The sequence below is a fragment of the Ranitomeya variabilis genome, chromosome 5 (genome assembly GCF_051348905.1).
Source record: "Ranitomeya variabilis isolate aRanVar5 chromosome 5, aRanVar5.hap1, whole genome shotgun sequence".
NCBI lineage: Eukaryota > Metazoa > Chordata > Amphibia > Anura > Dendrobatidae > Ranitomeya > Ranitomeya variabilis.
In genome coordinates this window covers 46,490,394-46,515,180 of record NC_135236.1, presented here as the reverse complement: position 1 = coordinate 46,515,180, position 24,787 = coordinate 46,490,394, and the positions used below count along the sequence as shown (strand labels likewise).

General features: G+C 42.3%; 1 protein-coding gene across 1 annotated transcript in view; it reads left to right on the top strand.

Annotated features, from left to right (window-relative positions):
- Window positions 1-2,064: 2,064 nt before the first annotated feature.
- LOC143774323 (complement C3-like) overlaps window positions 2,065-24,787 on the top strand; it is an 88,372-nt gene continuing 65,649 nt past the window's right edge. The window contains exons 1-3 of the mRNA XM_077261787.1: window positions 2,065-2,188; window positions 2,917-3,109; window positions 10,137-10,299. Coding sequence (XP_077117902.1) covers window positions 2,121-2,188; window positions 2,917-3,109; window positions 10,137-10,299 — 424 coding nt within the window. The 5' untranslated portion in view covers window positions 2,065-2,120. The remainder of the gene's footprint in view (window positions 2,189-2,916; window positions 3,110-10,136; window positions 10,300-24,787) is intronic.

Sequence of the window (24,787 nt, the reverse complement as noted above, 5' to 3'; positions counted from 1 at the left end):
CTAGCCTTCGTCAGGGGGTGACAGCAGCATCCTGGTGACAGCAGCATTGCAGGTACAAACTTGCCCTGGGCGCTTTTTCTTTTCTTTGCTCCACTCTTTGCTTCCTTATATTATGATTGTTACACCTGTAAACATATAAATCATTCATGGGGAGCAATTGGAGGTAGTCTTGGATCAGTGCCTGGACACTAGATGGCAGTCTCCTGCAGTTAGTTGTTACCCGAGCAGCTTACCTCATCAATTTCTCGCACCTGTGCACTTTATTTTTGCACTAGTGTTGCACTTTGCTCACATTTATACGTATTTATTTATTACTAGTTTTGGGGTATTGTATGCTGGGGTGTAAACAAACTTACATTAATATTTTCCAGTCTTTTACTATGTGATACATATGTATTTATTTATTTATTTATTTATTTATTTATTTATTCACATAGTACTGCTATATTTTAGACTGTGTATTACATGCTGCTGTATCCCTTTTGTGCCATACCTTTTTTGGTTTCTTTCTCGCCCCCTACCAATCTATGTAGTGTTATTTCCTGTTATTAATATTTTTTTCTTTAATAAAATCAATTATTATATGGACATCAGTTCGGTTTTTGTTCTTTATGTTTATAAAATAGAACTCTGACCACAAAGCTCAAAAGCATGTGTGGGGAATAAAGGGCACAGAATTTCAGGAAAAGAACATCTCACCAACCATTGAACATGGGGGTGTACTATCAATCATGCTTTGGGACTGTGTTGCAGTCAATGGCACAGGGAACATTTCACGAGTAGACGGAAGAATTGATTCGATGAAATTTCAACAAATTCTTGACGCAAACATAACACCATCTGTAAAAAAAACTGAAGATGAAAAGAAGATGGCTTTTACAAATGGATAATGATCCTACATACACATCAAAATCCACAATAGATGACCTCACAAGGTGCAAGCTGAAGGTTTTACAATGGCCCTCACAGTCCCCTGATCTGAACATCATTGAATATCTGTGGCTAGACCTCAAAATAGCAGAAGATGCAAGACGACCCATGAATCTCAAACAAGAACTGAAAGACCTGTCTGGCTACAAAAATCATTTACAAGCTGTGATACTTTCGAAAGGAGGTGTGCTAGACACTAACCATGCAGGGAGCCCAAACTTTTGCATAGGGCCAATTCCCTTTTTGTAAGTTTTAAAATGTAAAAGATTGAAATATATATTTTCTTGCCTAAAATACAAAGGAAATGTGTAACTATGCCTTTTACCTGCTACTGTATGGGGAAATTATGGCTGATCAATACATGGAGTTTGTCTGTGCTCTATATAAATCTCTCCCCATGGTGTCTCCTCTGTTTTAACAGCAGGGCGCAGTATCACCCAATGTGATCACTTGTAGTAACAGCCATTCCACCAGTACCAGCTATTCAACAGGTGGCGAGTCCATTCTGGTGCTGTTGTGCCCCCACCAACCCATAGACTTGCTGAAGGCCTTGTGGCTGCCATCTTGGTGCTCCTGTGAAGCGTCAGCATTGTAATATATTAAACATGTGATCAAATGACGAGCCCTCAGAGGTTTAGGAGTACTATTACTTGGGGGTAACTCTCTATTATTTGGGGTCATTAAGTATCTGTCTGATACTATTATATATGGGGTAACTGACACTGGTACTCTTATATTGAGCTCATATCTGTCTGGCACTATTATTAATTGGGGGTCACTCTCTGGCCATGTTCGGCTCAGTCTCACAAACACCATTATTTTGTGACTTACAAAGATTTTAAGATGTTTTTTTTCTTGGAGTTTGTATTGTTTGCTTTTGGACTTTGTAACATCTTGTGACATTTTGGATTTGGTGACTTTTTTTATTTTTGGAGGGTAATTAATAGATTTCGGGATTTCATTTAGCCTTTCTCTTTCAGCTTTTTTCCTGGATTACTGAATGGTGCCAGTAATCAGGAGGGGCTCACACTTTCCCGCTACTCCGGTGTCCGTACCCAGCAGTGTGTTTGGTTAGTGTTGCACAATTTTGTACTTTTCTCTGATTTTTGGCTTTTCTCCCAGTTACTGATTAATGAGTCTAATCCTCCATAAACCTTCCTGAATGAAGAGCGGCACAGAGTCCGGCCAGGATGATGGGGAGAGCAGTCCTGCACCTCGCGCTCCTCACCTGCCTGACTGCAACCTACGCCCAACCACCGTGAGTAACAGAATTCGAGTCGTCGGGTCATGTTGGGAGTTGTAGTATCTACTGTATGTAATTTTTATGGTAAAATTCTATCATGGTCACGTCCAGTGGTAGGGAAATATTGGAGATTTTAACATTTTCTGCATATATTTGTTATAATTTATTGAGACCCCAGTCCCGGGACCATCCAACAACTTCATAAAAAAATAATATTAACTAATCCCACAATTACAGTAAATAATACCGCCTGAGTCCATGTAATATCACCATACCGCACCTACAAAATACTCCCATACACCGCTCTTCACAGAACATGACATTTTCTGAAATTTTTTACTTATTGCTTTTAAATAGGTAAAAAATTAATCTGATATATACATAGACCTGTTAATGAGACTTCACTCTTCTGACCCCACGGATGGACCCAGGACTGAACCCTAAGGGGAGTATAAATATGTGTGGACTCAAAACGGTAGGAAAACAGATCTATTCGAGGGACCTTGATAACCCGCTTATCTTGTCAGTGATGCCACAATCGTCAAAATATTGTGAAATTTCATTAATAATACCGTTAAGTTTATGTAATAATATGGATATATAGTAGAAGAGGTAAAAAAAATAACTAGTGAATGTATAAATGGGGAAAAACTGAACTCCTCGGAGAGAGATGATCATATTATATTGATATGTGTGAAAATAAAAAGTCCAATAAAACTTAGAATGATGGTCTCTGCCAACAGATGTGCCCTCATCATGCCCAGCTTCCTGCGCGTGGAGGTGGAGGAGACCATTGTGTTAGATGCTCAGTTACAGAAAAGTCCTTTTGAGGCTGAAATCACCATACAAGACTTTCCTCAGAAAACACTAGAAATAGCCAAGACCAAGGTTTCTTTAAACAGCGCTAATGGCTTCCTAGAGAAAGTGAATATAAAGGTGAGAATATAAGACGACTGCGGCGCCGTCACCTGTACATCTGTACATTATAGTCATAGATTATGTCTTCATTGTCTGAAACTGGAGTGTCACGATTCAGGTTTGGATCTGTGACAGATCTGGTTTAAACCTTTTTTCCTTTCTGGTCATTTGGGGTTAATGCAGTTTCCCCCCCCCCCCCGGTGGCCGCTGGTGTTATTGCATTGCATTGCTGCTGGGTCAGCTGATGTTGGTGGTGACCATTCCCACCATCCTTCATAAGGTCACCTCATGCATCAGCTGACTGTTGGTTATACAGGTCCTTCTGGAAATCAACCAAGTTGGAGAAAGAGCCTGCTGGGTTCAGTGGTGCTTCTGTTGAATTCTGCCATTTGGTGCCTTACTCTGCTGTGCGGTGCATTGCAGTAGACAAAGCTAAGATTTGTTTTGTGTTTCTTTTTCCCCTGGTGTTTGTCTACCTTACCTTGTGTTGTATTAGTGCAGAGGTGAGACCAGTGCTCTCACGTGCCAGTTCCCTACTTAGGGATAGGAGCAGGCCAAGTGAGGGACTAGGTATCCTGGTCGGCGACGGGGTGAAAGAACCCATATAGGGCCGTAGTAAGGGCAGGGCTCATCCTCAGGTGAGTGCAGGAGGTGTCCATTCCCCGTTCCCTACCGACAGGGCTCACCGTTGTTAAAGTGTCACCGGTGTACCCTTGTGTGTGTTTAGCCATTTTTTGACCAACCACTCGTCGGGTTGTGTCACGCTAGGACAGTCACTTCGTTACATGGAGAATACATGCTATGTTTTATAATATATACACTAATACTTATACTGTCCCCGGTATACAAGAATATAACTACTATAATACTGCCCCATGTGCAAGAATATAAATACTATAATACAGCCCCTATGTACAAGAATATACCTACTATAATACTGCCCCTATGTACAAAAATATAACTACTATAATACTGAACCCTATGTACAAGAATATAACTACTATAATACTGCCCCCTATGTACAAGAATATAACTACTATAATACTGCTCCTATGTACAAGAATATAACTACTATAATACTGCCCCATGTACAAGAATATAACTACTATAATACTGCCCCATGTACAAGAATATAACTACTATAATACTGCCCCTATGTACAAGAATATAACTACTATAATACTGCTCCTATGTACAAGAATATAACTACTATAATACTGCTCCTATGTACAAGAATATATCTACTATAATACTGCTCCTATGTACAAGAATATAACTACTATAATACTGCCCCTATGTACAAGAATATAACTACTATAATACTGAACCCTATGTACAAGAATATAACTACTATAATACTGCCCCTATGTACAAGAATATAACTACTATAATACTGAACCCTATGTACAAGAATATAACTACTATAATACTGCTCCCATGTACAAGAATATAACTACTATAACACTGCTCCTATGTACAAGAATATAACTACTATAATACTGCCCCATGTACAAGAATATAACTACTATAATACTGCCCCTATGTACAAGAATATAGCTACTATAATACTGCTCCTATGTACAAGAATATAACTACTATAATACTGCCCCTATGTACAAAAATATAACTACTATAATACTGCCCCTATGTACAAGAATATACCTACTATAATACTGCCCCATGTACAAGAATATAACTACTATAATACTGCCCCCTGTGTACAAGAATATAACTACTATAATACTGCCCCTATGTACAAGAATATAACTACTATAATACTGCCCCCTATGTACAAAAATATAACTACTATAATACTGAACCCTATGTACAAGAATATAACTACTATAATACTGCCCCATGTACAAGAATATAACTCCTACTAGATGGTGGCTTGATTCTATTGCATCGGGTATTCTAGAATATGTATGTAGTTTATTTATGAAGATTTAAGAATAATGCAATGAATACACAGGATTTTCCAGGTAAAATATATACATTTTCAGTGAAGTGGTGTTTAAATCCCGCGCCAATATCACTGATTGGTCATGGCCGGCCAGGCACGACCTATCAGCGAAGTGTGGTTCAAATCCCGTACCAATTAGCGGCCGGACTGCGCCTGTTGGTCGGGGGCAGCTGGCGAGACCAATCACTGATGCGGGATTTCCGTTACAGACAAACAGACAGAATTAGACGATTATATAGTAGACTAGATGGTGGCCCGATTCTAACGCATCGGGTATTCTAGAATATGTATGACAGAATTTGTTCAGTAAATGTAAATGTAGCATATAACAGCCCACGTAGCATATAGCACAGCCCATGTAGCATATAGCACAGCCACATAGCATATAACACAGCCCACATAGCATATAGCACAGCCACATAGTATATAACACTGCCACATACCATATAACAGCCCACGTAGTATATAGCACAGCCACATAGCATATAACAGCCCACGTAGCATATAACACAGCCATGTAGTATATAGCACAGCCACATAGTATATAGTACAGCCACGTAGCACATAACACAACCCACGTAGCATATAGCACAGCCATGTAGTATATAGCACAGCCAAGTAGTATATAGCACAGCCATGTAGCATATAACACAGCCCACATAGCATATAGCACAGCCACGTAGTATATAGCACAGCCATGTAGTATATAGCTCAGCCATGTAGCATATAACACAACCACATAGCATATAGCACAGCCACATAGCTTATAACAGCCCGCCTAGTATATAGCACAGCCACGTAGTATATAGCACAGCCACATAGTATATAACACAGCCCACGTAGCATATAACAGCCCACATAGCATATAACAGCCTACGTAGCATATAGCACAGCCACGTAGCATATAACAGCCCACGTACCATATAACAGCCCACGTAGTATATAGCACAGTCCACGTAGCATATAGCACAATCAACGTAGTATATAGTACAGTCCACGTAGTATATTTCACAGCCCACGAAACATATAACACAGCCCATGTAGTATATAGTACAGTCCATGTAGTATATAGCACAATCCACATAGTATATAGTACAGTTGACGTAGTATATAGTACAGTCCACGTAGTATAACACAGCCACATAGTATATATCACAGTCCACGTAGTATATAGCACAATCCACGTAGTATATAGTACAGTCCACGAAGTATATAACACAGCCATGTAGTATATATCACAGCCACGTAGCATAGCACAGCCACGTAGCATATAGCACAGCCACATAGTATATAACACAGCCACGTAGCATATAACACAGCCCACATAACATATAGCACAGCCATGTAGTATATAGCACAGCCACGTAGCATATAGCACAGCCACGTAGCATATAACAGCCCACATAGTATATAGCACAGCCACGTAGTATATAACACAGCCCACGTAGCATATAACAGTCCACGTAGTATATAGCATAGTTATTCTCTCGCTCACACTGTCCTCCATGTTATTCTCGCCCTCACAGACTGTTCTCCATGTTATTCTCGCCCTCACACACTGTCCTCCATGTTATTCTCTCCCTCACAGACTGTCCTCCATGTTATTCTCTCCCTCACATACTGTCCTCCATGTTATTCTCTCCCTTACAGACTGTCCTCCATGTTATTCTCTCCCTCACACTGTCCTCCATGTTATTCTCTCCCTCACAGACTGTCCTCCATGTTATTCTCTCGCTCACACTGTCCTCCATGTTATTCTCTCCCTCACAGACTGTTCTCCATGTTATTCTCTTCCTCACAGACTGTCCTTCATGTTATTCTCTCCCTCACAGACTGTCCTTCATGTTATTCTCGTTCTAGTATATGTATGTAGTTTCTTTATGAACGCTGATTGGTCGAGGCCAGGCGCAACCAATCAGCGACACGGGATTTCGGTTACAGACAAACAGACCCTTAGACAATTATATACTGTACTAGATGGTAGCCCAATTCTAACACATCGGGTATTCTAGAATATGTATGTAGTTTATTTATGAAGGTTTTAGAATAATACATTGAATACACAGGATTCGGCCGGCCACGACCAATTAGCGAAGCGTGGTTCAAATCCCGCTCCAATTCGCGGCGGGACTGCGCCTGTCGCTGATTGTTCACGGCCGGCCACGTAGTATATAGCACAGCCACGTAGTATATAACAGCCCACTTAGTGTATAACACAGCCACGTAGTATATTTCACAGCTACGTAGTATATTGCACAGCTACGTAGTATATAACACAGCCACATAGTATATTGCACAGTCAAGTAGTATATAGCACAGCCCACGGAGTGTATAGCACAGCCACGTAGTATATAGCGCAGCCCACGGAGTGTATAACAGCCCACGTAGCATATAACACCGCTCGCGTAGTATATAACAGCCCACGTAGTGTATAAAGCAGCCGACGTAGTGTATAACGCAGCCCACATAGTGTATAACGCAGCCCACATAGTGTATAACACAGGCCATGTAGTATATAGCACAGCTCACGCAGTATATAGCAATGTGGGCATCATATCACTGTTAAAAAAAAAGAATTAAAATAAAAAATGGTTATATACTCACCTTCCTTTGGCCCCCAGATGCAGGCGACGCGTTTACCGATGCTCCTCGTGCGCTCCAGTCCCAAGAGTGTATTGCGGTCTCGCAATGCATGGACCGGTCACCGGAGCATCGCGAGGAGCAGGAAAGGCCTGGGCAGGATCCGGAAGGTGAATATATAATGATTTTTTATTTTTTTAAATTATTTTTAACATTAGATCCCACGCCAATGTCGCTGATTCGTCGCGCCGGCTGGGCGCGACCAATCAGTGAATCGGGATTTAAATCTCGCGCCATTGGCACCGATTGGTCGCGCCGGCTGGGCGCGAGCGATCAACGAAGCGTGATTTAACTCCTGCGCCAATGTCGCTGATTGGTCGCGCTGGCTGGGTGTGACCAATCAGCGAAGCGGGATTTAAATCCCGTGGCAATGTCGCTGATTGGGCGCGAGCAATGAGCGAGGCGGGATATAAAATCTCGCGGCAATGTCACTGATTGGTCGCGCCCCTATGTACAAGAATATAACTACTATAATACTGCTCCAATATACAAGAATATAACTACTATAATACTGCTCCTATGTACAAGAATATAACTACTATAGTACTGCCCCTATGTGCAAGAATATAACTACTATAATACTGCTCCTATGTACAAGAATATAACTACTATAATACTGCCCCCTATGCACAAGAATATAACTACTATAATACTGCTCCTATGTACAAGAATATAACTACTATAATACTGCCCCTATGTGCAAGAATATAACTACTATAATACTGCCCCCTATGCACAAGAATATAACTACTATAATACTGCTCCTATGTACAAGAATATAACTACTATAGTACTGCCCCTATGTGCAAGAATATAACTACTATAATACTGCTCCTATGTACAAGAATATAACTACTATAGTACTGCCCCTATGTACAAGAATATAACTACTATAATACTGCTCCAATATACAAGAATATAACTACTATACTATTGCCCCCTATGTACAAGAATATAACTACTATAGTACTGCCCCTATGTGCAAGAATATAACTACTATAATACTGCCCCTATGTACAAGAATATAACTACTATAACACTGCTCCCTATGTACAAGAATATAACTACTATAATACTGCCCCTATGTACAAGAATATAACTACTATAACACTGCTCCCTATGTACAAGAATATACCTACTATAATACTGCCCCCCATGTACAAGAATATAACTACTATAATACTGCTCCTATGTACAAGAATATAACTACTATAAAACCGCCCCTATGTACAAGAATATAACTACTGTAATACTGCCCCCTATATACAAGAATATAACTACTATAATACTGCTCCTATGTACAAGAATATAACTACCGGTACTATAATACTGCTCCCCATGTACAAGAATACAACTACTATAATACTGCTCCTATGTGCAAGAATATAACTACTGTAATACTGCCCCTATGTACAAGAATATAACTACTATAATACTGCTCCTATGTACAAGAATATAACTACTATAATACTGCTCCTATGTACAAGAATATAACTACTATAATACTGCCCCTATGTACAAGAATACAACTACTATAATACTGCTCCTATGTGCAAGAATATAACTACTATAATACTGCTCCTATGTACAAGAATATAACTACTATAATACTGCTCCTATGTACAAGAATATAACTACTATAATACTGCCCCTATGTACAAGAATATAACTACTATAATACTGCTCCTATGTACAAGAATATAACTACTATAATACTGCTCCTATGTACAAGAATATAACTACTATAATACTGCCCCCTATGTACAATTATATAACTACTGTAATACTGCTGCTATGTACAAGAATATAACTACTATAATACTGCTCCTATGTACAAGAATATAACTACTATAATACTGCTACTATGTACAAGAATATAACTACTATAATACTGCTCCTGTGTACAAGAATATAACTACTATAATACTGCCCCTATGTACAAGAATATAACTACTATAATACTGCCCCTATGTACAAGAATATAACTACTATAATACTGCTCCTATGTACAAGAATATAACTACTATAATACTGCTCCTATGTACAAGAATATAACTACTATAATACTGCCCCCTATGTACAATTATATAACTACTGTAATACTGCTGCTATGTACAAGAATATAACTACTATAATACTGCTCCTATGTACAAGAATATAACTACTATAATACTGCCCCCTATGTACAAGAATATAACTACTATAATACTGCCCCTATGTACAAGAATATAACTACTATAATACTGCCCCCTATGTACAAGAATATAACTACTATAATACTGCTCCTATGCACAGGAATATAACTACTATAATACTGTTTCTTAGGTAATAACATAATTTAGTATAGTACTACAGAATTTTGCATATGTTTTGCAGATTTACAGAAATGTCTTCTTCATCCGTTTTGCTGTATAATGTGCTCCTATGTTATTATCTTCCTAGATTTCGGCTACACACTTTCAGAAGGAGCCAAAGAACAAGCAGTTTGTCTCGGTGACGGTGAGGTCAGACAAGTGTAGTCTCAACAAAATTGTGCTGCTGTCATTCCACACTGGATACATCTTCATACAGACTGACAAGCCCATCTACACCCCGGGGTCTACAGGTGAGGTGCAGGCAGCCATGTGTAGTGGTCCTGGTTAGCAGACACTGCACTGCTGTGTATCTTCATATTACGGCATAATCTGGCACTGGTGGTGAGGTCACTCTCCTTGTCCTGGTTATTACTCTCTATATGAGGTGCCACTAAGTCAGAGATTTGTGATGAAAGTCTGCAGTTACTCTATGTGACTGCAGACTCACATCCCACGCCCTGCATTCTGTCAGGATTCTCCGGTGCCGGCGGTGAGAGCAGGTGGTTATGAACGTATGAAATTTGCTTAGTTCCGGCAACATTCTGACTAGACCTCACTCAATACAAGTGAATTGAGCACAGCAATGCACGTTTAGTAGGTACGTGATCTTGTGGTTGCATGATATCTGCTCTCATCATCGGCACCAGAGAATTCTGATGTGTGCAATGCGCCCTTTAAGGATTCAGAAGTCTGCAGTCACATGGAGTGACTGCAGACTTTCATCTCAAACCTGGACAACCCTTTTAATGCTGCTAACTTAAACACAAATGTAGTAACCCTTAACTTGTCAGATGGCACAATACTTTATTAACATAGCCCTGTATCAAGTTATCTGATAAGGTATGGATTGCTACATGTGTACAGGATTATAATCAATAACAGCACATGAATACATCACCAGAACCACTAGCAGTACATAATTACTTCACTAGAACCATTGGTAGTACAGGAATACTGCATAGCAACCCCATCAGGACATGAATATTTCACCAGAACCTCCATCAGTACAGAAATACAATACCAGAACCAGAATCAGAACAGGGATATATTACTAGAACCAAAAACTAGTACTCGCAAAAACCTTATATCCAACCGGATAATAATAGATAAAATTAATTTTTATTTATCATTTATTAAAAACCTTTAACCACACAGCAAAACAATACATACAACCGTGCTCACTGCAGCTGTCCCTCACACTGAAAACACGAATTTTCCCTGCCTACACAGCGGAGGTTGGCACCCTAGTTTATTACGAGAAAGGCGCCCCTGCTCCTCGATGGCTGATCCTATTGCTCCTACACAATTTTCTGAGAAAAGTGATCCAGCTATACCCCACAGGAAAGCTGAAAAAAGGACAGTAATTGCCTGACAGAGCATTAAAAAGACAGTGTGAGGTAGAGTGATGCCGTTACCTAAAGTGCAAACATATAGTGCATAAAACAAACAAACAATCTGACTATGACTGTTCCCTGTTCTGTCACAGCCTACCTAACTGTGGGGGTTGGCACCCTACTGTACAGCGGAATTGGCGCCCCCACTCAACGAAGGCTCACCTTCACGGTGACCCTATCACTACAAACCCCGGCTAATTAGATGTATAGCCTAGTAGAGGTCACTATTAGAGGTAGGCTCAAATTATAATTCAATGTGATATGTACAAAAATGCCACATACCCAGCACATGATATACTAATCATTAGGCTATTAAATGTATACCCAAATGGAAACAAACAGAATGACATTCATTAGTAAAGGTAGGCTGGGTTTAGGGTTAAATGCAGTACCGATACAAAGCCGCACACCCAAGGCATAATATGGAACAGTGCCAGTCATAGTCATAAGATACTCATCATAGACGATGTTCTTGAGGACCCATGCCTCACGCCTCAACGCGTTTCACCAATCTGGATCATCAGGAGGCCTGGATAACCGATGCTGCATGGTAGGCACCCATATCCCTAACATATATAGATCACCATTGTGAGCCCTGTGCCAATCCGGACACGGCGCCCTGGCCACTAGAGGTAGAATATAAACCTCATCGAATGAGAGACCACTATACATGCAAAGCCGCCCATCATGGCGTGGTCAATGCAACCCTCATCTGTATTATGTGCAATGACTCACCGGGCTCCCACTGCCAATAGATAGAAAGACCCAAACTCTTTGTTCTACCGGAAATAGATCCGGCGTCCGTCACACACATGGTACGCTGGACCGTGCGTAGAGGACATTGCGCAAGTCCGGAGGTACTTTTGCGGCCATTTTCTTGAAGTCTGGATGGCCCGGATTACGTACCGTATAACGCCAGTGCCTGTGTTCTAAGGCGCTTAGGGATGTCTGTATATTGCAGGTAAAATGGCCATAGAGATATGTATGCGCAAGTGCTAAATAGACTATCAAAATTGTTCCGTGGTATGATGGCATTCTTACTATCTCCGGACTTACGTATTATGTAACCCTCGGGCCATTCATACTTCAAGAAAATGGTGGTAAAAGCACTTCCGGACTTGCGCAATAATCTGGGTTATCTAGACTCCACGAAAATGGCCGCAAAAGCATTTCCGGACTTGCGCAATAATCCGGGCCATCCAGACTTCAAGAAAATGGCCGCAAAAGTACCTCCGGACTTGCGCAATGTCCTCTATGCACGGTCCAGCGAACCATGTGTGTGACGGACGCCGGATCTATTTCCGGTAGAACAAAGAGTATGGGTCTTTCTATCTATTGGCAGTGGGAGCCCGGTGAGTCGTTGCACATAATACAGATGAGGGTTGCATTGACCACGCCATGATGGGCGGCTTTGCATGTATAGTGGTCTCTCATTCGATGAGGTTTATATTCTATCTCTAGTGGCCAGGGCGCCGTGTCCGGATTGGCACAGGGCTCACAATGGTGATCTACAATGGTGTTCAAAAGTCCTGCATAGGCGTGAAGAAAACTATATGTTTCATACTTCTGCATCTCTACAGTGAAACTGGTGGAACATATATGTTTTTGTAATCCCTCATTGTTTGCCATACTCATTTTTGAATGTCCCAAGTGTATAAATTGTTATGGTATGAGCATTTCTGATAAATTTTTTTACAGCATAACCATAGATTGTAAGCTTGCGAGCAGGGCCCTCATTCCTACTGGTATCTGTTTTGAACTGTGATTTCTGTTATGCTGTAATGTCTATTGTCTGTATAAGTCCCCTCTATAAGTTGTAAAGCGCTGCGGAATATGTTGGCGCTATATAAATAAAATTATTATTATTATTATTATTATTACCTACACCAGTACAGTGTGTAGAATGGTTTCTAACTTCATTAACTTCCAATGCAAGTTCACACAGACTTAAATTTTACTTTTTAAGATTTATTATTTTTTATTTAATTCAGAGTCCTGAAAAGGGCCTTTTGAGTGCATCTTTAGCTTCTAATACTTTATTGGCCAGCCTTTGCTCTTCAGCACCAGCTTGCATCTCTGTGGCATTGAGTGAACAAGCTTCTGCAGATGTTCACGAGTGATGATGTGGTTCCAGGCCTGTATCAGAGCCTCAATCAACCCACTCTTGGTCCTTGGCTGTTTTCTAGATATCTCTAATGATACCTTGTGCCACACATTTTCAATTGTATTGAGGTCCGGGGACTGAGCTGGCCAGTCAATAGTAGCCACCTTGTTCTTTTTTTTCCATTCCGTTACTGTCTTAGCTCTGTGACAAGGAGCATTATCATCCTGGAAGATATAATCCCCTGAAATCAGGTGTTGAGCAGAAGGAAGCATTGTCTTATTAAGGATGTCTATGTATTTTTTGCATTAACCATACCCTCCACAAAATGAAGCCTTCAAACACCATTGGCTGCCATACAGCCCCATCCTCCCTTTTAGTTGACTTTCTGGGCCGACCAGATCTGGGCCTGTCCTGGGTAATTCCAAGCTGCTTATGTTTCTGCAAAATTCTTACGACAGTACTCTGATTATAGCCGACCTTCCTTGCGATCTGGGGGCCAGTATAACTCTCTTCATGTAGCACCACAACTCGCACACGATCCTCCGCTGACAAAAATCTGAAGGCTCCCATCATAAAACTCTACAGTATGATTCACTAGCTAGACCAACAGATAAAACAAACAACAAAGCAGCAGATATGATGCAATGTAATGCAATGTGATTGGCTGCCATATCCAGGTTTTGATTGGTCACAAGAACCTCATCTGTGATTGGCTAATTTTGGATCTGAAGCTGTACAATATTTAGTTGTGCTTTCAATTCCCATATTGTTGCAATAATTTCAGTCAAAACTGCTTCAAAAGCTAAAAATATTACAGGGAGAGAATGCAAAATTGTATTCTGAACAAAACCATATATAATATGTCATATTAGCATCGAAGATATTCGACAGAAAATGTTTAAAACTGGAAAAATCAATTTATCCTATGCCTATGCAGGACTTTTGAACACCACTGTATATATATTAGGGATATGGGTGCCTACCATGCAGCATCAGTTATCCAGGCCTCCTGATGATCCAGATTGGTGAAACGCGTTGAGGCGTGAGGCATGGGTCCTCAAGAACATCGTCTATGATGAGTATCTTATGACTATGACTGGCACTGTTCCATATTATGCCTTGGGTGTGCGGCTTTGTATCGGTACTGCATTTCAACCCTAAACCCAGCCTACCTTTACTAATGAATGTCATTCTGTTTGTTTCCATTTGGGTATACATTTAATAGCCTAATGATTAGTATATCATGTGCTGGGTATGTGGCATTTTTGTACATATCACATTGAATTATAATTTGGGCCTACCTCTAATAGTGACCTCTACTAGGCTATACATCTAATTAGCCGGGGTTTGTAGTGATAGGGTCACCGTGAGGGTGAGCCTTCGTTGAGTGGGGGCGCCAATTCCGCTGTACAGTAGGGTGCCAACCCCCACAGTTAGGTAGGCTGTGACAGAACAGGGAACAGTCATAGTCAGATTGTTTGTTTGTTTTATGCACTATATGTTTGCACTTTAGGTAACGGCATCACTCTACCTCACACTGTCTTTTTAATGCTCTGTCAGGCAATTACTGTCCTTTTTTCAGCTTTCCTGTGGGGTATAGCTGGATCACTTTTCTCAGAAAATTGTGTAGGAGCAATAGGATCAGCCATCGAGGAGCGGGGGCGCCTTTCTCGTAATAAACTAGGGTGCCAACCACCGCTGTGTAGGCAGGGAAAATTAGTGTTTTCAGTGTGAGGGACAGCTGCAGTGAGCACGGTTGTATGTATTGTTTTGCTGTGTGGTTAAAGGTTTTTAATAAATGATAAATAAAAATTAATTTGATCTATTATCCGGATGGATATAAGGTTTTTGCGAGTACTAGTTTTTGGATTACTATAACCTTATTGAGTTATTCAATTTTTCTAGTTTGATATTACTAGAACCACCATCAGTACAGTAGTACAACACCAGAACCACAATCAGTACAGTAATACACCAGAACTACAGTCAGTACAGGAATACAGCACCAAGTTTAGTGCAGCGAACAGTGGAAATGTCAGGTCAGCCCCATATATAATTGTGTTGCATGAACATACTTATCCCAGTATGTCCTTAACAATGTAACGAGATGCTGTGAGTTGTTATTCCCAGCCATCATCAGACTATGAACCATACAAGAACCACAGTACAGATAAGAATTAGTCAATGTTACAAAGAAGCATTTACATTGAGGTCCCATATTGATGACATCTTTTCTGATTGGAGACTTTCTCTTTCTTCTCCATCTTGTTCAGATGCCATAACAACATTTCTCATTCCCGGGTCATCTTTGCAGACTTTCATCTTCCCCGGTCTTCTGTAGCATATTCCAACACAGTGCTTTAAAAATAACAGCATGATTATAATGCAACAAAATAATATGTGCCCTACGCTATGCCCTTGAATAATTGCCCATTACTGTACCTCCTACACAAAATATGACTGCCACACTGTCCCTCTTATGGTACATGCCCTCCACACTGTCTCCTCAGTCTGTGTTCACCCTTATAATGTCTGGTCTCTATACTGTGCCCTCGAGTCAAACTCCTCCTCCTTGGCATACTGTTCACTCTATGCTGTCCCCTCTCACTGTCCCACCATGCTGCCCCCTCTTTTTGCTGCCTCACACACAAACCAGTCTCTATACTGTGCCCTTCACACTCTTTTCCCTCCATACTGTCTCATCACACTATTCCCCTCAATACTGTCTTTTCACACACCCCCTACTCTCCATACTGTCTCCTGAAACATCCTTCTGATTTTTAAACTGTGCCCTCACACATTCCCCCCCCCCACACTTCCTCATACTGTTTTCACATGCTCCACCCCGCTTCCCATACTGTCTCCTAATATTCCCCTCATGCTTTCCATACTGTTTCCTAACACATTACCCCCACCACCTTACTGTCTCCTCACACATCTTCCTGCTCTCTATACTGTCTTCTCAAATACCCCCCTCTTCTCATATTGTCTCCTTGTAATAGAGTGCAGGGTTGATTATGTCACAACAGAACAGACAGACCAACTGTTCAGGGGAATTTATTAACAGTAGTAAGATTCTCCTCGCAGGGAGTAAACAGGGGGTTAATAGAGATAAAGCAAACAATAAACAGTTAAGCTGAATCGAAATGGTTAACGAATGTTCTTGTAACTTATCAGTCCAGGGCAGTCCTGACTGGAGGGTCCTTATTCCAACGTGGGTACAGTCACCAGCAGCGCTTGAAGTTCCTGAAGTCTCTCCTCTGTCTCCTGGGAACTGGAGACTCCGGGGTTAAGTCTTTGCAGTCTTTTCTCCCAGTGAAGCTGGAAGCAGAAAGTAACTCAGCCACTCTGCTTGGAGTCTCTGTATATTAGGCTGGTAGTCTCTCTCTGCAGCAGCAATGCTACACACACACTGAGCAGTTTACTTTGTCACACTCAGGGGTCCTGGCTTGTCAGTGAGGTCACCGGGGCTGCGCGCTCAGGTCACTGTCAGGGGATACGTCTTCTCTGATTACGGAGGCTTCCAAGTCCACACTCTCACATCCAGCCTTCACTACGGCTGGTATCTCAGCCTCAGTGCCCTCACGGGGAGCACTCTCTCTTGGGAAGCGCGGCGCTGCAGCCTGCTCTCTCTCTGGCGCACTGTCCCCTCTGTCCCGCACGCTCTGCTCTCCCGCTCTTTTCTAACCACACCCCTCTCTCTTCCTCTCTGCCCCCAGCAGTCACATGGTACCTTCTGTCCAGGGCAGAAAGTCTTCCCCCCAACAACCCAGCTGTCTGACTAAGTGGTTCCAGGTAAGGAGCAGGGAAAGCAACCTCCTTACACCCTCACACATCCCTCCTCCCCTCTCCCCATATTGTTTCTTCACACAGTGGGGAAAACAAGTATTTAATACACTGTCGATTTTGCATGTGTTCCACCTATAAAGAATGGAGAGGTCTGTAATTTTTTATGTAGGTACACTTCACCTGTGAGAGACAGAATTCTAAAAATAAAAAACAGAAAATCACATTGTATGATTTTTACATAATTAAATTGCATTTTATTGCACTCTATTGATCACACTATGGATCCATGCACTTACATTTTAAAGATGTAACTGAATACATTTTGGAATTTTAAGAACCTGGAAAATCTTTTTTTCTGGATTGCATACGTGAGGTTGTATGTTTTTCCTTGCTTCTGCATGCCGAAAGCCATCCAGGTGAGCTTGTTAGCATTAAATTGTAGTAAAGTGGTATCAGCTTGACTGCTGGCTCAGAGAACGGCGAAAACCCACTCTGGGGTGGTGGCAAAATACACATAGGACACATAGGAGATAACTCAGTCCGCCGTATCAGGTGGTCCGACAGCCCCCGTTGGCTGCACTTGGGGTAAATGCCCTGCCTGCCCCCTCTAAATATGGCCTGGTACTAAGTTGTCTTTATATTTATGTAAGAAACAGCTTACGGTATGTCTCACTGTGCGACCATCAACCCGGTGTAACAGGCCAAAGTAACCCCGTCCCAGATTAACCCCGGGTATAATTTGGCCTAGGCCAGAGTATACCCCGGGGTATAAACTGGCCTAGGCCAAACTATACCCAGGCATAAAATGGCCTAGGCCAAACTATACCCCGGGGTGTAAAATAGCCTAGGCCAAACTATACCCCTCCAGGCCACATTATACCCCCCAGGGTTAAAGTGGCCTAGGCTACATTTAACCCTGGGTATATTTTGGCCTAGGCCAAACTATACCTAAGGATGTAAAACAGCCTAGGCCAAACTATAACAGGCCACACTATACCCTCAGGCCAGACTATAGCCTTTTACTGGTTGCTATGGGATTTTACATGGCCACTTTATCCTAGCAACGCCCTGGATACGGTTGGAAAAGGGGTTTATCTACCTTGGGGGGCACCCTCACAGCACTGCGGGGAAGCCGGGGAACCCTTTTACTGGTTGCTATGGGATTTTACATGACCAATTTATCCTAGCAACGCCTTGTATACGCTTGGAAAAGGGGTTAATCTACCTTGGGGGCACCCTCACAGCACTGCGGGGTGGGTGGGGATCCCTTTTACTGGTTGCTATGGGATTTTACATGGCCACTTTATCCTAGCAACGCCCTGGATACGGTTGGAAAAGGGGTTTATCTACCTTGGGGGCACCCTCACAGCACTGCGGGGAAGCCGGGGAACCCTTTTACTGGTTGCTATGGGATTTTACATGACCAATTTATCCTAGCAACGCCTTGTATACGCTTGGAAAAGGGGTTAATCTACCTTGGAGGACACCCTCACAGCACTGCGGGGTGGGTGGGGATCCCTTTTACTGGTTGCTATGGGATTTTACATGGCCACTTTATCCTAGCAACGCCCTGGATACGGTTGGAAAAGGGGTTTATCTACCTTGGGGGCACCCTCACAGCACTGCGGGGAAGCCGGGGAACCCTTTTACTGGTTGCTATGGGATTTTACATGACCAATTTATCCTAGCAACGCCTTGTATACGCTTGGAAAAGGGGTTAATCTACCTTGGAGGACACCCTCACAGCACTGCGGGGTGGGTGGGGATCCCTTTTACTGGTTGCTATGGGATTTTACATGGCCACTTTATCCTAGCAACGCCCTGGATACGGTTGGAAAAGGGGTTTATCTACCTTGGGGGCACCCTCACAGCACTGCGGGGAAGCCGGGGAACCCTTTTACTGGTTGCTATGGGATTTTACATGACCAATTTATCCTAGCAACGCCTTGTATACGCTTGGAAAAGGGGTTAATCTACCTTGGAGGACACCCTCACAGCACTGCGGGGTGGGTGGGGATCCCTTTTACTGGTTGCTATGGGATTTTACATGGCCACTTTATCCTAGCAACGCCCTGGATACGGTTGGAAAAGGGGTTTATCTACCTTGGGGGCACCCTCACAGCACTGCGGGGAAGCCGGGGAACCCTTTTACTGGTTGCTATGGGATTTTACATGGCCACTTTATCCTAGCAACGCCTTGGATACGCTTGGAAAAGGGGCTTATCTACCTTGGGGGCACTGTCGCAGCATTGCATGGAGGCTGGGGAACTCTTTTCCTGGTTGCTAAGCGATTTCAAATGATCAATCTAAGGTACTTACACCATGTAAAACCCTATAGCAAGCAGGGTGCCCCCAAGGTAGATAAACCCCTTTTCCAAGCATATACAAGGCATTGCTAGGATAAAGTGGTCATGTAAAATCCCATAGCAACCAGTAAAAGGGTTCCTCGGTGTAACAGGCCAAAGTAACCCTGTCCCAGATTAACCCCGGGTATAATTTGGTCTATGCCAGAGTATACCCGGGCATAAACTGGCCTAGGCCAAACTATACCCCGGGGTGTAAAATAGCCTAGGCCAAACTATACCCCTCCAGGCCAGATTATGTAACTAATCTGGGGTTAAAGTTGCCTAGCCCAATTTATACCTCTCAGCTCATATTATACCCCAATGAAATCATTTGCATTGAGTGATATACACAAGAATTACTTAATGCTTCAACATTTTATTGAGAAACCAAACTGACAATTCTTAAAGAGTACCTCCCACTATACAAAACTTTTGCCCATGGCAAAAGTAGTTGTAAAGGGGGGTATTTGTAATGCATATGCATTACAAATACCCCCCCATTTTATAGTTACCTTAGGGGGGCTGCCCGATTACCCCCCCTCGCTAACCGCCGCTGCCCGTCTCCTGGTAGACGGGGTCCCCCTCCTGCCGCTAGGTGGCGCTGCCTCTCCATGCGCCGACGTCACAGCCAGGCGCCATAGAGGAGAGCGGCACCTGGCTAGTGCCGTTGGAGCTTGTAGAAGCAGAGCCAGCACCACCTAGCGGTGGGAGGGGGGGCAATAATTTCTCATTAGCTATAAGTCACTTATCATGCAATGCAATTATCTGGGGCAACAAATCGCCCAACAGTCATTCTGTGTATTATGACATTTAGTCTAGCATGTCCTTGCTACCAAATTAACGTTTAAAGCTAAACACTGATAACAACATTGAAATGATCGTGCTTATTTTCAAGATACAGTGCATGTTCAGTTGTTGACTGCAGATTGAAGCTTGCAGGATATGTCAACCAATCCATGGAGTCACCGACGTTTGTGTAGATTATTATGTCGCAACTCAACAGATTCGCCGTGGTCATGATCTCTGCATCAGTTGCCCAGACTCCATCACGAGAGATTCCAGAGATGTTCACATATTCATTCACATTTTGGTTCAAGTAGTCCTGTAGTTTTTTTGTCAAGTCAGTTTTCATATGGTGGATGACTTTATCTCTGAGAAGGGAATGGTTGTCCTCTGTTCCTGTCAAGATGTAGCTGATGGCCCGGAAGAAGCAGTTTCCATCACCTTTGGTTTTATATGTACGCCGTGGTTGTTCAAGGTCTCGTCTGCATCCACAGTATACAACCTTACTAAACGTAAGGCCAAGAGTGGTGCTAAGATACTTCCTTCTTGAACTTGGTAGTAGGTTGAAAGCCTTAGTTTGCTTATTTTTCTGTGTGGCAGAGTCACTGGAATAATCATCATCGGATGGTGGAGAAGCCTCTTTATCCTGGTAAATCTTTAGGTTGCTGGTGTGGTATGTGTTGCTTAATATCTTGCCAGTTTTGTTGTTCTTAAGTTTTACTCGTCCCTTGGTCAAGGATTCCACAACTAAATAAGGTCCAATCCAGCGTGGTTCCATCTTTGAACCTATGCGTTGAATACGGCGCTGATTCTTGATATAAACTATGGTACCAGCAGTGATTTCTTTGTTGCTTTTGTGTCGGCGATCAAAGGCACACTTCTGGTGTTCTTGAGCAGAGTGGATGTTGGTACTGACGTCTGAGTGCAGCTTTTTAAGAATGCTTGACAGTGTATTTAGCACATCAGGGGTGGCATGATCTGAAATGGGCATGGGATCCACCGTATCATCTTTTGAGGGATTAAGGTCCATGGGAAGCTTGGCCTTCCGTCCATACATGACCTCAAATGGAGTAACCTTGGTTGAAGCATGCACAGATGTGTGATAGGCAAACAGAACACCAGGGATGAATTGATCCCAGTTGTTTCCTTGGTCATTGACAAGCTTACTAAGAGCTTCTTTAAGTGTCCGATTATCACGTTCCCGCTGGCCATTTGTTTGTGGGTGGTATGCAGATGAAATACGGTGATCTGTTTGAAAATGTTCCATCAGGTTGTCAATGATCGAGTTTACAAACTCTCGTCCCTGGTCGCTAATCAGAGTCTCCATACAGCCAAGGCGACAGATAACGGAGTACAAAAAATTTGCCACTGACTTGGCACTCTTATCTGGGACAGCTGTTGCTTCAGTCCATTTGGAGAAATGATCAGTGGCAGCAACTATATATTTGTTGCCATTTGATGTTTCCTGAAGAGGGCCAATCATATCAATCCCAACTAAGCTCCATACTTTTCCAGGCACTGATATACTGTTGAGTGGTGGAGCTTCCTTTGTGATTTTGGGATTTATAACAAAACATTTTTGACAGGCTTTCACATACTGGTGAACGTCATTTTTCATTCCCTTCCAGTAAAACCGGTCAGAGATTTTGGCTAAAGTTTTATCTCTGCCAAAATGGCCCCCAGATATTGGGTTGTCATGACAGGCCTTCAGGATATTTGGCAGTCGACTTTTAGTAAGAACCTCCTTTTCCCTATGATAAACAATTCCTCCTTGGGCTCGATATGGCTTTGCTGTTTGTCTAAACTGGGACTTGGCATTTGCACGTTTCTCAGGAGGTAGATCGTAGGTATACTGAGGGTACCTTTGTTCTGTTGCAGTGTAGAATCTCAAAAGCTGGTCATACAATTGATCTTCCATGGTTGTCAAAATTGGAAAAGATTTGGTGTCATAGAGAGCAGAGAGGTGTCATAGAGAACATACAAAACAAGTTATCATTAACTATGCACTGACAGGACAGCGCCATCTACTGTCAGTTCAGATCTGCACACTTTTCAACAAATAAGCAATAGGGTGAGAAAAACAGTGAAGTGATAACATTATGGCCTAGAGAAATACTATAAAAACTATTTTATACCCCCTGGTATAAAGTTTATCCCCCGGGGGTATACTATGGCCTAAGTCAGCTTTTGAATTTTTGTGCTGTTTCCTTCCTCAGTAAAAGGGTTCCCCGGCTTCCCCGCAGTGCTGCGAGGGTGCCCCCATGGTAGATAAACCCATTTTTTAAGCGTATCCAAGGCGTTGCTAGGATAGAATGGCCATGTAAAATCCCATAGCAACCAGTAAAAGGGTTCCCCACCCACCCCGCAGTGCTGTGAGGGTGCCCCCAAGGTAGATTAACCCCTTTTCCAAGCGTATACAAGGCGTTGCTAGGATAAATTGGTCATGTAAAATCCCATAGCAACCAGTAAAAGGGTTCCCCGGCTTCCCCACAGTGCTGCAAGGGTGCCCCCAAGGTAGATAAACCCCTTTTCCAAGCGTATACAAGCCGTTGCTAGGATAAAGTGGTCATGTAAAATCCCATAGCAACCACCTAAGGGGTTAACCACCTATCCTTAAGTGCTGCGAGAGTGCCCCCAAGGTAGATAAACCCCTTTTTCAAGCGTATTCAAGGCGTTGCTAGGATAGAGTGATCATGTAAAATCCCATAGCAACCAGTAAAAGGTTTCCCCACCCACCCGCAGTGCTGCAATGGTGCCCCCAAGATAGATAAACCCCTTTTCCAAGCGTATCCAAGGTGTTGCTAGGATAGAGTGATCATGCTATATCCCATAGCAACCAGTAAAGGGGTTCCCCACCCACCCCTCAGTGCTCGTCAGTGCCCCATAGGTATACAAAGCCCTTTTCCAAGCATATCCAAGGCGCCAAGACAACGAGCTGGCACGAGCAGGGCTGAAGATTTCATGTCACATGTGACTATAGGGAGGGGGTGGGGCTTAGAAAGGGAGATCCCTGGCGTCACCAGAGGTGGAGGAGCTTGAAAAGGAGCAGTGCCCGATGGGAGGGGGAGCTGTGACCTAGAAGAATGAGCAGCTTTCCCTCAGCTTACCCTGGGGGGTATAATCTGGCCTGGAGGGGTATACTTTGGCCTAGGCTATTTTATACCCCGGGGTATAGTTTGGCCTAGGCCAAAGTATACCCGGGGTATAATCTAGCCTAGGCCACTTTAACCCCGGGTATAGTCTGGCCTGGGGGTATAATCTGGCCTGTTACACCGGCTCCCATCTGTTAGTGATGTCCAGTGACTGGAAACAAGCTGAAGTCTCTGTGACTGGAGCATAATCCGTGCATCTCTGGATGTGACCGGTGTATATAATCTGGGCCAAGTATTCCCAATGTTCTTCACATTTGGAGAAGACATATATAGAGAGTATATATATATTTGTATGTATATATACTGCATATATCAAAAAAATAAAGGGAACACTAAAATACCACATCCTAGCTATTACTGAATGAAATATTCCAGTTGTAAGTCTTTAATCATTACATAGTGGCATGTGATGAGAACAATAAAACATAAAAATGATCAATGTAAATGAAAATTAACCCCTTCACCCCCAAGGGTGGTTTGCACGTTAATGACCGGGCCAATTTTTACAATTCTGACCACTGTCCCTTTATGAGGTTATAACTCTGGAACGCTTCAACGGATCTTGGCGATTCTGACATTGTTTTCTCGTGACATATTGTACTTCATGTTAGTGGTAAAATTTATTCGATATAACTTGCGTTTATTTGTGAAAAAAATGGAAATTTGGCGAAAATTTTGAAAATTTTGCAATTTTCCAACTTTGAATTTTTATGCCCTTAAATCACAGACATATGTCACGCAAAATACTTAATAAGTAACATTTCCCACATGTCTACTTTACATCAGTACAATTTTGGAACCAAATTTTTTTTTTGTGACGGAGTTATAAGGGTTAAAAGTTGACCAGCAATTTCTCATTTTTACAACACCATTTTTTTTTAGGGACCACATCTCATTTGAAGTCATTTTGAGGGGTCTATATGATAGAAAATACCCAAGTGTGACACCATTCTAAAAACTGCACCCCTCAAGGTGCTCAAAACCACATTCAAGAAGTTTATTAACCCTTCAGGTGTTTCACAGGAATTTTTGGAATGTTTAAATAAAAATGAACATTTAACTTTTTTTCACACACAATTTATTTCAGCTCCAATTTGTTTTATTTTACCAAGGGTAACAGGAGAAAATGGACCCCAAAAGTTGTTGTACAATTTGTCCTGAGTACGCTGATA